The 14558-nt window shown below is 40.7% G+C and overlaps 1 protein-coding gene across 1 annotated transcript in view; it reads right to left on the bottom strand.

Annotated features, from left to right (window-relative positions):
• dnah2 (dynein, axonemal, heavy chain 2) overlaps nucleotides 1-14558 on the bottom strand; it is a 521611-nt gene that overhangs the window by 47368 nt on the left and 459685 nt on the right. Inside the window, exons 78-79 of the mRNA XM_039749646.1 lie at nucleotides 7639-7822; nucleotides 59-249 (exon numbers count right to left, since the gene is read on the bottom strand). Of these exons, the coding sequence (XP_039605580.1) occupies nucleotides 59-249; nucleotides 7639-7822 (375 nt within the window). The remainder of the gene's footprint in view (nucleotides 1-58; nucleotides 250-7638; nucleotides 7823-14558) is intronic.

The following is a 14558-nucleotide window of genomic DNA, read 5'->3' as shown; positions in this document are numbered from 1 at the left end:
GACCCATTCAGCATATCCAAAACACGAAGGGTACAAAAAAGAATAATAAATAGCACACCTTTGGTGGCTCAGTGGTCATTTTGATGCCCGCTTGCAAAATGGAAATGGGAAAATCAGGGTGCGGACTGGAGCTCAACCACAGTCTGAAGTCAGGATGAGGTTCTTCCACTTGGAGATGTTCAACCAGCTTGTCCAACTGGGGCATCCAGGAAAGTGAAAGATGACAGTTGGCCAGGAAAACCCAGTGACCTAAAATCATCAACAGAGTATACTCGATATTAACAACATTAGAACATCTAGTTGATTGAAAGGAAGGTCGTCCAAAAAATAATAAGAAAAAAAAGACTACAAGAATCTAAAAAGAGTACTAAAATCATTAGGACAAATGTTAAAGAGGATTTACAGAATGTTCACCTTTACAAGAAATAGTGTAGACAAGCCGTTCATGAATTGCGCAATTCTGTTTCAACTTTGTTCTTGGGGACCAATGCAGCCAGTGAATGCACTTTGCCATTTTGTCACAACAGCACATTTCAATGACACGACCAGTGCTTGTAACTTGTCTTAATTATTCTCAGCTTCGAAAGATAAGAAGTGATGGCAGACTAAAATGCTAATAAAGATAAGAGTGTGGCACATCAGAATGTGCACACGTCCATAACCAAGCTGTTTTGGTTACTAGGATTGTAAAGTAAATTAAGCAGGTTATTGAGCAGATATGTCAACAGATATCTGGATTGCCAGTTCATAGTTTTCTTCTCAAGTGTTTGAAATGAATGCCTGTAATCCACTCCTGTGTTGTCTTTGGTTTGTGCACAAGGCCATTGCCCTATTGGAAGGAGAACCATTGGCTCGCCATGGGGTCCAGAGCACACTGGCGGAGGTTTTCATTAAGAGCATCTCTCTCATTTGCTCTGTTCACTGTTCCCTCACACCTATCTTGTCTCCTAGTCCCTTCCACCATAAAACAGCCCCACTTCATGATGCTGCCATCTACTTGCTCCATTGATGGAATGTTATTGTGCAGGTAAATAGTGGTGCCTGGCTTCCCCCAGATGTGATTCTAATCTTAGTTTCATCAGTCTTGTTTCTTTAATTCTGAAAGTCCCTTACGTGCCCTGCAAGCAAGCTGCCATGTCTCTTTAACTGAGGAGGGGCGTCCCTCTGGTCACTCTGTCATAAAAGCCAATATTGGGGGAGTGTTGCCGTGATATTTGTCCTTCTGTGAGTTTCTTCCATCTCCACACAAGTTCTTTACAGCTCAGCCATCAGGTTCTTGATCATCTCTCTTACCACAACCCTTCTCTAATGATTATTCAGTCTAGGAAAGGTTGTGGTTGTTCCATAGTTCTTCCATTTAAGAATTATGAAGGCAACTGTGGTCATCAGAAACGTTAATTAAGCCTTCCCCACGTCAGTGCCTTGATACAATCATACCTCTAAGCTCTACAGGCAATTTCTTCAACTTCATGGCTTGATTCCTACTCTGACATACAAGGTCCACTGCGGGACCTTCAATAGACACATGTGTGTCTTTCCTAACCATGTGCAATCAATTGAGTCGACCACAGGTAGACTCCAAAGAAAGTGTAGAAACATCTCAACGATGATCAATAGAACATAAAAGGAGCTGAGCCAGATTACAAGTGTCATAGAAAAGGATCCGAATACTTGTGCCAGTGGGGTATTTCACTTTTTTATTGTTAATAAATTTGGACAAAATTATAAAATCCAGTCTTTACCCTCTGGGGTACCAAGTGTTACTTGGTGTCAGGAAAAAAAATAATAATTTAAATGATTTTAGCATAAGAATGCAACACAACAAAATGTGAAATAAGCGAAAGGGGTTTGGGTACTTTCTGAAGGCACTGTATATCCTTTGGATTGGCATCTTATCTAGAGTTGGTCCTGCCTAGCACAGAAATTCTGCCAAGACAGGTTTCAGTTCTCCACAACCCCATAAAGGATTATGTGAATTTATTAAATGAATGGATCATCTGATTGTTTTCATGATCGCTCCAATGGCTCTAAAGCCATTTCTCATCTTTTCTTATCTACTGTAAACAATAAAAGAGGACATCCTGCTGGTTTTATAGTAGACAACTGAGCACACTCTGATTTCACTGGGAAACCTGATCAGTTAATCCAAGCCATTGTCCATTCACTTGTGGCACATCTGGACTCTCCAGGAACAGACACTCCAAGACATTGTAAACCCCTGGGCCCGATGGGATGTAGGTGGGTACTGCTGAAGGAAATGAATGACTTTACTGAGTAAGCCATTTGTGGCAATCAGCCCAGCATACAGGAGTACTCAATGACTTGAAAAATGAGGCTTCAGTCTACATAAAGAGAGACTATATGGATCCCAGTAATTATAAGGGCATACCTGTGTGAGATTAAAGAAATTATAGCCAGAATTAAATCAGAAGACTATTTGCATGTAAATAATAATTCTGACAATAACCATCATAGGTAAGTGAAGTGTAGATTCTGCCAAATTAATCTAACCTAACTAGGCAACTACAGCAATAGACAATTAAAAAGCATGCAACATAATATGCTGAAGCTTTCAAAAAGCCTTTGACACAGTGCTTCATTAAAGTTTGCTTGTTGGGGCTAGAATTCCTGTTTTTCTCTGACTTTCTAAAGAAATTAGACTTCCCTGAGTAGAGCAAACCTTGAGGGGATCTAATCCAGGCCTCCAAAAGGTTCATATGTATCCATAAAGTTTATTCAACAGAATTATTCTATCTATCTATCTATCTATCTATCTATCTATCTATCTATCTATCTATCTATCTATCTATCTAAGTCAACTGTAAGTGCTATTATTGTAAAGTGAAAGTGTCTTGGAGCAACTTTAGCTTAAACATGAAGTGGTGAACCATGCAAACTCATAGTGTTAGGGCTACCAAGTGCTGTAGTGCATCCATCCATCCATCCATTTTCTAACCCGCTGAATCCAAATACAGGGTCACGGGGGTCTGCTGGAGCCAATCCCAGCCAACACAGGGCACAAGGCAGGAACCAATCCTGGGCAGGGTGCCAACCCACCGCAGGACACACACAAACACACCCACACACCAAGCACACACTAGGGCCAATGTAGAATCGCCAATCCACGTATAAAAATCACCTATCGCCTGTTGCATCATTTCACAGCAGAGTTCTAAACTGTCTCTGGAAGCGACATCAGTACACAAAATGAGTGGTGGAAGCTTCAGGAAATGGAGTTTCCATGGCCAAGCAGCTGCACACAAGTCTAAGATCTATCTATCTATCTATCTATCTATCTATCTATCTATCTATCTATCTATCTATCTATCTAAAGAGGCACTCTAGACTTGTCACTGAATCCAGAATAACAAAAAAAGCCGTCTTTATTGAAAATTATGCACACAAGGGATGAAATGTATAAAAAAAAGTAACTTAAGCACAGAATAAAGAGAAATCAACAAACCCACTACCTTCTCTCATTACTTGTTAGGGAGTGACTGGTTCACTTTTCACATTCATGCCAAACCAAACACACCAAACATTTTCTCTCTGTCTCTCTCTCTCTCCCTCTTCCCATAATCCTCTGAGCTTTCTCCAGTCCAGTCTTTTCCTTATCTCATCTTCCATCTCCTATCTTATCTATAGTTAGGCCAGCAGGAAGTTTTAAATCTTAGCAAGAGACCACTTCTTGGGTCATCCCTGTAATTACATGAGCCTGGGGACTCCTGTTAAATGATATGTTATCTGCTATTGCTGTTCTCCTAATTTTAGTACCATGGAAAAATCACTTGGGGCATTCCTTGCCTCTTTCTGGAATAATTAATGTTGTTTTTTACTTGTACCTCCCACTTCTGATCCCGCTCTTATGCTATCTGTCTGTCTATCATGGTTCCTTTCTAGCCGCTTTAATAAAACTTGAATAAAAACTTGAATACATGTCTTGCTTTGACAAGCTGATGAAGTAAATACTCTGCTCTCATTTGTAAAATACCCCATGTTCTTATGTTCTAAACGTAATACTGTGAGTTCCTCATCTGCTATTTAATAAGGGAATTATAGGCAAGCCCCTCATTACGGAGAGCCCTGGATAACATACAGGCTTGGACAGATTTGTTGCTGATGAAATTTAATATAAGTAAGTTTAAGTTATTTCATGTAGGAATTAAAAATGTTAGGTAGCGGGTTGGATAAAGGATGGATGGATGGATGGATGGATGGAGGTTTGAATACTGAAAGGGCAGTCTGAACCTTGAAAGTACTACTTATGGGAAGGACTAAGGAGACGTAGTGGACTCACGACTATCTACATCCTGTCAGTACATAAAAGTCATTAAGAAGGCTAATAGAATGTTTGGTTATATAGCGCCATCATATGTTGAGTACAAGTCCGCGGAGGTTATGCCCAAACTTTACAACACACTGGTGAGGCCTCATCTGGAGTACTGTGTGCAGTTTTGGTCTCCAAGCTACAAAATAAGACATAACAGCAAAAAAAAAAAAATCAGAAAAAGTCCAGTGAAGAGCAACTAGAATGACTTATTTGATGCAGCATATGATTTATGAGGAAAAACTGAAGGAGTTGAACCTTTTAAATTTAAGCAAAAGGAGACTAAGAAGTGACATGCCTGAAGTGTTTAAAATTATGAGAGGAATTAGTCCAGTGGATTGAGACTGTTACTTTAAAATGAGTTCATCAAGAACATGGTGACACCATTGAAAACTTGTTAAGGGTAAATATTGTACAGATGTTAGAATGCTTGTCTTCACACAGAGAGCCATAGAGATATAGAATAAGTTACTGAGTAGTGAGATGGAGGGTAGGACTTTGCTGTCCAGGAGCAGTCCATCTACTGTATTGGATACATAAGCGGCCTGGGCAGCGCTAAATTATCAATTCATGGTATGAACATTGAACGCCATTCATCGAGAGATTGATAGCATTTTGCCAGTCTGTACCCATGTCAGCCATTCTCAGCTCCTTGTAATGTCCCTGACACTAATTTTGGGCTTTGATTCTTTTAATCTTATGCTTATTTGTATTGTATTTTTGTATATGGTCTTGTTAACATCCTTGGGATGCCACTCTTAGAAAAACGTGCCATATAAAATAAAGACTGATTAATTAAAAATACAAGTCATTATTTATACTTTGCAATAGTGTGCTATAATTTTGCTCCAGGAACGTATCAGCACCAAGGACGCAACAGCATTAAAAGGAAAGTTAAGAGGATAGTGACCAGTCTAAAGTGGAGAATATGAATTATAAGAAGAGGCTGGATAAGCCAAATCCTTTCTGCTTGATCAAACACAAAGTAAGAGAGTAAGCTGAAAGAATAATAAAGATGGTGCTAGCGGCTTCAGCAAATTGATGAAAAAGAATGAGAGGAACCCAATTGTAAGCTTATTAAGAGCAGATTGTTCACAGATGCTGGAAAACATTTTTTACAGAAGGAAATGTTAATGTATGCCACCAGTTACCTAGTAACGTACAGCTAATGATCACGCTGGACGCCTTCAAATCGCAGCTCATGTTCGTCTCAGGAGAATCCAATGGCTTGAAAAAGGATGCAAAACAAAGTCCTCAAAGAAGCTCCATATGTTTCCTGAAGCCTTTCTTTTTTACTTGATGCTCCTTTTTGATTGTTTTCTGTGGTGCTGCAATAGACCTGCTGAAGAATGGTATTTGGGAACTCGGGATTTTCCCTGCCTCGTCAAAAAAGAAGCAAAAGGCCTGGCACTTTAGTAATAATGGAGCCGGAAAGAAGGCTGGCAAAAATATGGAAGTAGTAGTAGGCACAAAATATCACAGAGCTAAGAGTCTTGTGTTGCTCTCCAGACAGCGTAGTGTGTTAATGGAAAGTGGATAAGGTTTTCTTGCGTGAAAAGGTAATGGTTTACATGATTTACTGAGTTCTAATCTGTGGTATGTTCAGCTGACATCTTATTTTTTTGTTTTGTTTCTCAGTATTGAATATGGGAATCAATGCCATGAATCCATCCGACTGTGAAGAAAGCAAGAATTGCAGGAAGGTTCTGGAAACCTTTTGTAAAGATCAGCTTTCCCAGTCACTCCAAGTGTGATTACACTGGGAAACGGCAGAAAGTGAGAAGTCCTCTGAGCCACAGAAATTCTAGGAAGCTAAATGTTTGCTGCACTGCAGACTTGCTGGTTTGTACTGCAGCTTCCTCACAAAATAAAGACAGACACAGACGTAAGGTCCTCTGCAACGCCTAAGATTGGTATCCTCACCAATTGCGCTACAGGAGATTGGTGACGTGTTGCATGCTGGTTAGCACATGCAAGTAAACGTTTCTCTATACAAGTGACAGCAATAACCCTATAAACTTCATGATGTGTTTGCATTGTTCTGATTTTTTTTTTACTTTTTATTGCTTTATACCTCTTCATATTTAACACTAGGTGAACAAGATTGTTATTGTACTAGTTAAAAAATAGAAAATAGAACTTAAACTGACATAATGACCTAGCCAGTCTAGTGTGACCCTGTTTTCAGCTGAACACACACTGCCTCACCACAACTCCCTTTCTGCTCCAGTAACTCCAGGGGTCCCATTAAAAGTCTGAGAGTTTAAGTTCATTCTATCAATGAATACCTGAAGCTGGTCCAGCCAAAGCCCCCGGCGTATTGCCTTATAGAGGGCTCAATGGGGTTGAGCATGGGAAAGAAGCTATATAAATAAAATGTATTATTATTATTAATGGCATTTCCAACTTTAAATAAGTGCAGCAACTGCATGTTGCATGACATCCTATCGTGACTCTTGGTTTTGGGAAAATACTTCAGACCCTTGAAAATAAATCCAGAAAAAGTGGGAAAAGGATCTCTTACTCAATATTTCAGAAACAGAGTGGAAGGCAGCAACATACAGAATTCACTCAAGCTCCATATGTGCAAAACATTCAATTATTCAACTCAAAACCTTTTATCGAGCACATTTATCTCGTTTGAAATTATCCAAGATGTTTGCAGGGTAAGATCCAACCTGTGAATGTTGCAATCGAGCTCCAGCCTCACTGGGTCACATGTTCTAGGCCTGCACCATATTAAACATCATTCTCGACCAAAATCTTTAAATGCCTTTCAAACAGCCCTGGTGTCACCATCCCTCCTAACCCACTAACAGCTGTGTTTGGTGGGCTCTCAGATGAGCTTAAAGTGGAGAAGGACAAACAAACTGTGATTGCCATTATTTCACTATTGGCACATAGAGTTATCTTACTCAACTGGAAGAATCCTAATTCAACTCAGTTTACCACAGTGGCTAACTGATGTTATATTTGATTTGAAATTAGAAAAAATCACATTCTCACTTAGAGGATCTGTGCAGAGCTTTTTTTAAAATCTGGCAGGATCTAATCAATAACGTTTTAGAATAAGCATTTAAATTGGGGGAAAAGACTCCTTTCTCTTTTTACTACTCTTAACAGTTTTGCTCTGGCTGTCGGCCTTCCTCTCTTTCTCATGAGTGGGGGTTGATTTGATTTTATTTTAGTTTTGTTAAGTTTTACTTAATTGTATGGAATGTAATAAATTCACTAAAAATTTTATGAAAAAAAAAGAAAAAGTAGTCAAGGAAAATACTTATGTTATAAACTGAGCGCTGTCTAAGACTTACCGCTCTTAACTCCTTCTTTAATCATGCGAGTTGCGATGGGAGCCTGGCCTTGCCCCAGTGACAGGGCATGGAATCGTTGTGCCATGCCAGACTTTTCAGCCAGCTGGAGCAGTGCAGAGGTAGGATCCACTCCTGGGGACAGCACAAAAATGAGAGGAGTCTTTGTGCTCGAGTCGTCCACCACCTGAAATATCCCAAAAAACAGTATGTTTCACACGTTAGTCTAGATTAAAGCACAAGGCATAATAAACAGTTTAATTACAATTTGATGAAGGATCAGTGGGAGTATTAAGAGCTAAGAGTAGAGCATCCATCTTCCATTACATTTACAGACATAGCAGTCAAAATTTCTTCCTGTCCATCTGTGGTGTTATGGGTCCACAGCTCGTTGAGAAAAGGCCATTCATTTTAAATAAATAATCACCGCACCCGAGGCGGCTTCGTGAGGAGGGGCATTGTTGTAGCGAGCCGCGGGGCAGTCGTCGATGTGGGCGTTTCTCACCGTGTGCACAGGTGGGGAACTGCCCACATTCGTGATTGCTCCCGTGGCTAATGCTACAGCTGTGATGGCCCCTCACATTATAAAAAAGAAGCGCAAGTCGGTTGAAAGGTGGGTGAAAAAGAAATGATCGGAGAGAAAAAGGAAAGGAAAGAGGACGGAGGTTACAGGGAGCGAGGAAGCATGTGGTGCAAGAGAGACGGACAGGCGGTGTGTGCGTGTGGTGAGCGCACGATCGTGGGCAGCTGCGAGAAGTCTGGGTGTTAGGCCGACACCCAGGTGTTTGAGTTGAGGTTGCTCCCGCTGAGCGACCATGTAGCGGGAGTGACCAGGTGAAAGCGACGAGCCGCAGAAGGCCGCGGAAAGGCAGCGGAAGTCGGGAGGCTTGGTGGTGGAGTCCCCAATGTGTGCGTCCTGGTCATTGGTGGAAACTAAGTCTCGGGGACTGGGATGAGTGCCATACCGGAGCCAGGGATCGGGAGGTCTCCAGTCTCGTGAAAGTGTAGAAGAGGGCAGCTGCAGAGAGCGTCTTGCCTGCTGCTTGGCCCAAACGGGATAAGCAGGTGAGACGCTAATAAATGATGCACCGGATTTGTTGTTGTTTTTAAGACTGCTTCCTAGAGAAGATTTTAACCTCTGGTTTTAAAGGATTGTTTTTTCTATTGATTTTTAACCTCCACGTGTTCTTTTTATGGATTATTTATTTATTGAAGAACTGCACTTTATGGAACACTGTTTTTGTTGACTGTTTTTAATAAAAGCACTGTTTTCACTTTTAACCATCCCCTTGCTCAGATGCTCAATTATTTGCCTTCACTGACTGGCTCACTCGGTTTCATTATCGACGGTGTTGGTTTCAAGGGTTCCCAAACAGCCATGGGAGCGTGGAGCCAGAACCCACATCGTCTCCTTCCCCCTTCTGAGTTGTGGGTGCTTTTCTTCTTTGTAACGTACCAACATGAGATGAGTACGGCTTGTTATCGCCTCTGGATGCTTTAACTTCTACCTGCTTGATTGTAAGTATCCAATCAAAAATCGGATCATAAAATAAGTATTTGAAAAGAAGAATAACCAAACAACCATAAGATCTGCTAAGAGGTCACCCACAGACATGTGTAGGCAATCCTTTAAATTGAAAATACTTACAAACTGCAGTACTGCTCTACAGCTTAAGCAATTTCACAAACCTTGTAGTTTATAGTTCGGGGGCCACTATGTCATATTTAAAAGAAAATCCATTCATTACTTCTAGGTTGAAGTCTCATTATTTTAGCACTGCCCAATACAGCTAGTGTGGCCATCTTCTTATATTATACGCAATCCGTGGCTGTTCGTTTGTCTGTCCAGGATTTTAAATCACCTGTGGCTCGCACACCATTTGACCTATTGACCTGAAATTTGGTACACATATACTACGAGACGTCTACTGTCCGCTTTTGGGGTAATGATTGACCTCCAAGGTTATTCCTCTTTTTATTTTATTTTATTGTAGAATCAACTCTCCACAGTGCCAGCAGGGTGGCGATGCGGCGCATGTGTACGGGCGCCGTTCTCATCCCTACCACCTTCGCCATCACTTCCCCTACCACTTCATATCTTAAATTATTCTTGAGGCAGATTGAAGACTTAAGTGCCAGCTTAAGTTAAAATTAAAGAAAACGTACTAAGTAATTGCAACACAAACACTGACTTAATCAGTCTTAACACGAAAAGATGCTGACGAAAGAAGAGAAGAAGAGGACCGCTAGGGTGGAGAAAAGAAATGCTGATCAGGAAGCAGCAAGCATATCAACCCCTGAGCAAGCAAATGCTAAACATACAGAGAAAGAGTCTGAAAACTATGAATGCTCAAGTCAAGTGTGCAGTGCGCTATACTGGTTGTAAAATAACAGGAGTTGAGACAGGAGTGTGCACTGCCTTGACAATTCATTTACATTTATTTATTTGGCTGACGCTTTTATCCAAGGCGTCTAGTAACATTTATGATGCACTTGGTTCCATTTCTTTTGGTTTTCTAACTGGAGGACAGGCAGGTCAAGTGACTTGCTCAGAGTCACACAGTGTCAGTAGTGGGATTTGAACCCAAAGCCTAAACCACTACAGCTACTGACCCATGAAAACACACAGATCACATCAATAAGTGTTCAACAGAACGGCATTCAGATAAGTTGCTAAAGGTGGACAGGAAGCTGAGTGACACACCAAAAGTTCTTAACTTAATTAAAATATATCAGCAAAGGTGTTTCCTTTGTGTGCCAATTGTTGAATATTAAGCAAAGAAGTAATGGGACTTCCAAAGAGTGACTTCCTTCAGGCTCAGTCCTCCCCGATTACAATCAGAATCCGCACGCTTAGCTGATCAGATGATGTATATTTACTGGGATGATGTGGCATTCTCTGCATTTGAAAAGGGGACAATTATTACAGTTGCCCTGTTTGACTCTCGGCTTTATTGTATATTTTACAGTTACTTTTATCTGATCTTTTAGAGGGCTACAGTCAAATACAGTTGTGAGGAGCTCTGTCTTTATTTATTTACTGTTGGCCAACTGCCAAAGTGCAAATGATTTGGCATTTTAATAGTTTTAACAAAATACGCCATTTGCTGTGTACCTCTCTACGATTCTATGTGAATGAGGTACTGTTGAAAGACATTGGGGCAATTGACTTGCACATGGGAGCGGGAGCCTGTTGTTTTGGCTTTCACTGAGCGACTGATCACTAAGTATTTTACATTGTTTAGGCAGCAGAGAAGTTCAGCTCTTCAGATGTTCGCCTGCCAAAGGCTGCTCCTTCCTTTGGCACGCAGACAGTGATGTGCCGCTGCGTAGAAGAGAACATGTTCGTCTCTACTGTACTTTGCTGAAAAACAAACCAGCATGAATGTATACATTTCACCTAAAGCAAACCCAGTATCTGTTCTTTACTGTTCTCCATTTTAAAGTTTATCTCGGCATTTTGTTGCTTCTAAAAAAAAAACCTTTCCTCAAGCTTTATTTATATATACTTTCATTGATTTTTTCTCACTCAGCAAGTCATAATCAGCTCTGGACTTCATATCTCACCTATCATAGTTATGACCATTCCAAAGCACTGTGCAAAAGCATTCGATATGTTTCACAGTGAACACCAGCTCTGAAGCTAGAAACCATTGGCATTAGACGTACCTTCTGAGGCTGGATTTCCAAACACTTCTTTGGGCCCCAAAGCATCTCTCCTTGGACTGTTATCTTTTTCAAATTTTTACATTGATTCTGACATTGTTAGTAAAGTTATCAAATTCACACCAAAATGGCATGGAAATGAAATATGGAGAAGGCAACAAAACAATTCAGACAGACCTGAAGGACCTGAAAAACTAAGCCAACACCTGGAAAGATGAAATTTAAGGTAGAGAGGTGCATAAAGCTGCACACAGACAAAATAACTGAAACAAAAGATGGGTGACTTGACCAAGATTACACACACACTTTAAGATTCTAGGGTTTGCATTGATACAATACTGTACAGAAACAATTTAAAAAGACAAACAAAATGTTCCACTGTGTTAACCTGCTGAACAGAAATCAAGGGGCATTATGCTCAGACTGTATACCGCAATTGGGACCACAGCTGGTCACTATGCCACCAAAAAAGAAAAGGAAAGATCTAAAAGCACATCCTACCTTTCCTTAAACATCCTACTTTAATTTGTGAAAGGCGGAGCGCTGGAATGTGGAATTCATTCACTCGGCTCTGCGTCAGATCTTCACTTTGTCCCACATCTCATGGCTGCTCACAGAATCCCCAATATCTGTGCAATGCCTACATATCATTGCCATTAAAACGCTAACTCTTCTATGGCCTGTGTTATCTTATAATATGGATATAGGACACCGGTGAAAATTAAGGGGAAGTGCATTTCGGACTGAGGCCATGAAAGTGTTGGGGAAAGCTGGCACAAACTAGAGAGACATGGAGTTGAAAAAGAAGAAGACCTTTAACAAGTGTCTGGATGAGATATTGGGATTATTAGCTAAACCAATTAACTCGATGGACTAATAGTTCTCCCCTTATTTGACAGATTTCTTATGTTCCATGTCTGGCATCATGTTGAGATACTTATTGACCCTTCTCAGACATGGCATACGTCTATGACCCTGTGGTCTTGATTTGTGGCATGCTGTGCATCCCCCCACTCACAGAATTTGGGAGTTGGCTTACTACATGACCTGTTTGATGGCTCAGGCCGTCTTTACAGACTCACTTTACCCTTTTCTTCTACTTACTGCATTTGTGTTTAGGGCTTGTGGCATCTCAGTGTCAGATTCACTTCTTTCGTACCCACCCTCTTTACTCCTCACAATTTCATTCATTTTCAGCTGAGAAGAAGCCGGTCTCCTTCTTTTAGTCTGTACTCTCTAAATCATCCTCCTTTAAATTCACTCTGGGCCAATGATTCCTCTCTCCACTGGCTTTCCTTCTCTCCTGACACAATAGATTCAGTTTTGCTTCAGGACTCTATATTAGCAGTTCACACAGCTGAAAATTCTTCACTGACTTTACCACACACCTCACCTCGGAATAGTCTCTTAATGGGTATCTCCTCTGATGCACTTTGCCACCTTTGTTTGCTTGATTTGCCTGGCACCTTTTTACACATGTCCTGGCACTGCCCCCCAGCACAGGTCTGTCACTTTCTCTCATTTCTGTGATTATTACTCAAGTGCCTCGGACTCTTCTTTTATTGGACTTTGCTATTCTTACCCTCACTTCTCAGCAGTGTGATTTGCTCCGTCTTGCCACTTTAGCAGCCAATTTACTCCTTGCCTTTTGATGGCAAACCCCAGAGCGGGTCAGTTTTAACAAGTGGAGTTTTTCATTTTCTAATTTAATCTACCTAAATAGATAGATATCTATACTAATAAAAGGCAAATCCCTCACTGACACTCACTCACTCACTCACTCACTCACTCACTGACTCACTAATTCTCCAACTTCCTGTGTAGGTAGAAGGCTGAAATTTGGCGGGCTCATTCCTTACAGCTTACTTACAAAAGTTGGGCAGGTTTCATTTCGAAATTATACACGTAATGGTCATAACTGGAACCTATTTTTCATCCATATACTGTAATAGACTGCAGCTCAATGTCCGTGGGAGGCAGAGTTGTGTCTCGCGTCATCACGCCTCCCACGCAATTGAGTTTCTGCCAACATAAGGTAAATATTCACGGGTGAAGGACTGTGCTTAGCATATTCATAAGTAAAAATATCTGAATCACAAACTGATGTTAATTATATTTTGTCCATGAATACTTATTAAATAATTCTAAATAGTCTGTCCGCTTCCTTTCATAGCTTTTCCGATGGTTGTGCTGCTTCCAGGCATGTATTTTCGTATTAAAGCATTTAACCAATCACATTTCAGGCATCATTTGTTCCCAGGCAGAGAGGCCTTCACAATCCGTTGTGCAGGCACTCTAACACAAAATAAATGTCAATTAACCTGTTGCTTCAACCAATCAGATTTTGAGTTGGTGTCAATAGGGCCCTCTAGCAGGCGTACGGCGACGTCACCGTATTCAGACCCATTGATTGGATAAGGCCGCAGGTTCGACTTTCAGCATTAGCTTCGATGGCGATAGAATGGGACTTTTTGATGGAACTGAGGCGCACAGATAATCCATACGACAGAGTAATTGAACTGTTTTTGAGGAAAGAGAGGAGGATGGATTTTGCTTACAAATAATCCAAATTTTTGGTGAGTAAAATGTTGTGATTTTCCTAAATAATATTGCAAGTTTATGAGTTATTATTGATGTTTTTTATGTGTGTCGCAGCTGTGGCTGCAGTAGAAAGGAACTTGTTCACCCCTGGTTTGTCTATTCAATAAAGACATTTATTGTGGCTACAGGAGTTATCTATCTGCGATGCAGTGGGTCTTTATACCGTATTTCTGCATATTAAGATGGTTTTTATAACCATAAATTTTTTGAGGGGCGGGTTGATTAAGACGGAGCACTACTGAAGGCCTAGGTGTGAGATGCACGGTCCGCCAATGGACCAGATGATATGTAAATTTAATGAACATTACAACCCGAAAATAAACAAAACTGTAGAGAGGCCCATGGTTAAATGAACGGTAAAAAAAGTAAGAGCGAAGCGCTGGTGACTTATTGAGGCAGACAGGCCAGAGCACAATAACACGGTGCTCGATGTGGGGCGCGTTAAGTTGATCTAAAATGCGCGCTCAGAATCGAAACAATATATCTCTTCAAGTCCTATTTGGATATAAGTAGGTTCTATTTAGTCGACAGAAATATCTTTGGTAGGAATGTAAGTTAAATTTAATCTTTACATTTCTATGGTGAAGAAAAATTTATGCAATGGTGACTAAATTTAACTTACATTCCTACCAAACATTTCTGTCGACTAAATAAAA

This window comes from Polypterus senegalus, chromosome 3, assembly GCF_016835505.1.
Source record: "Polypterus senegalus isolate Bchr_013 chromosome 3, ASM1683550v1, whole genome shotgun sequence".
Lineage (NCBI taxonomy): Eukaryota > Metazoa > Chordata > Cladistia > Polypteriformes > Polypteridae > Polypterus > Polypterus senegalus.
This window is presented reverse-complemented; position numbering and strand designations above follow the sequence as displayed.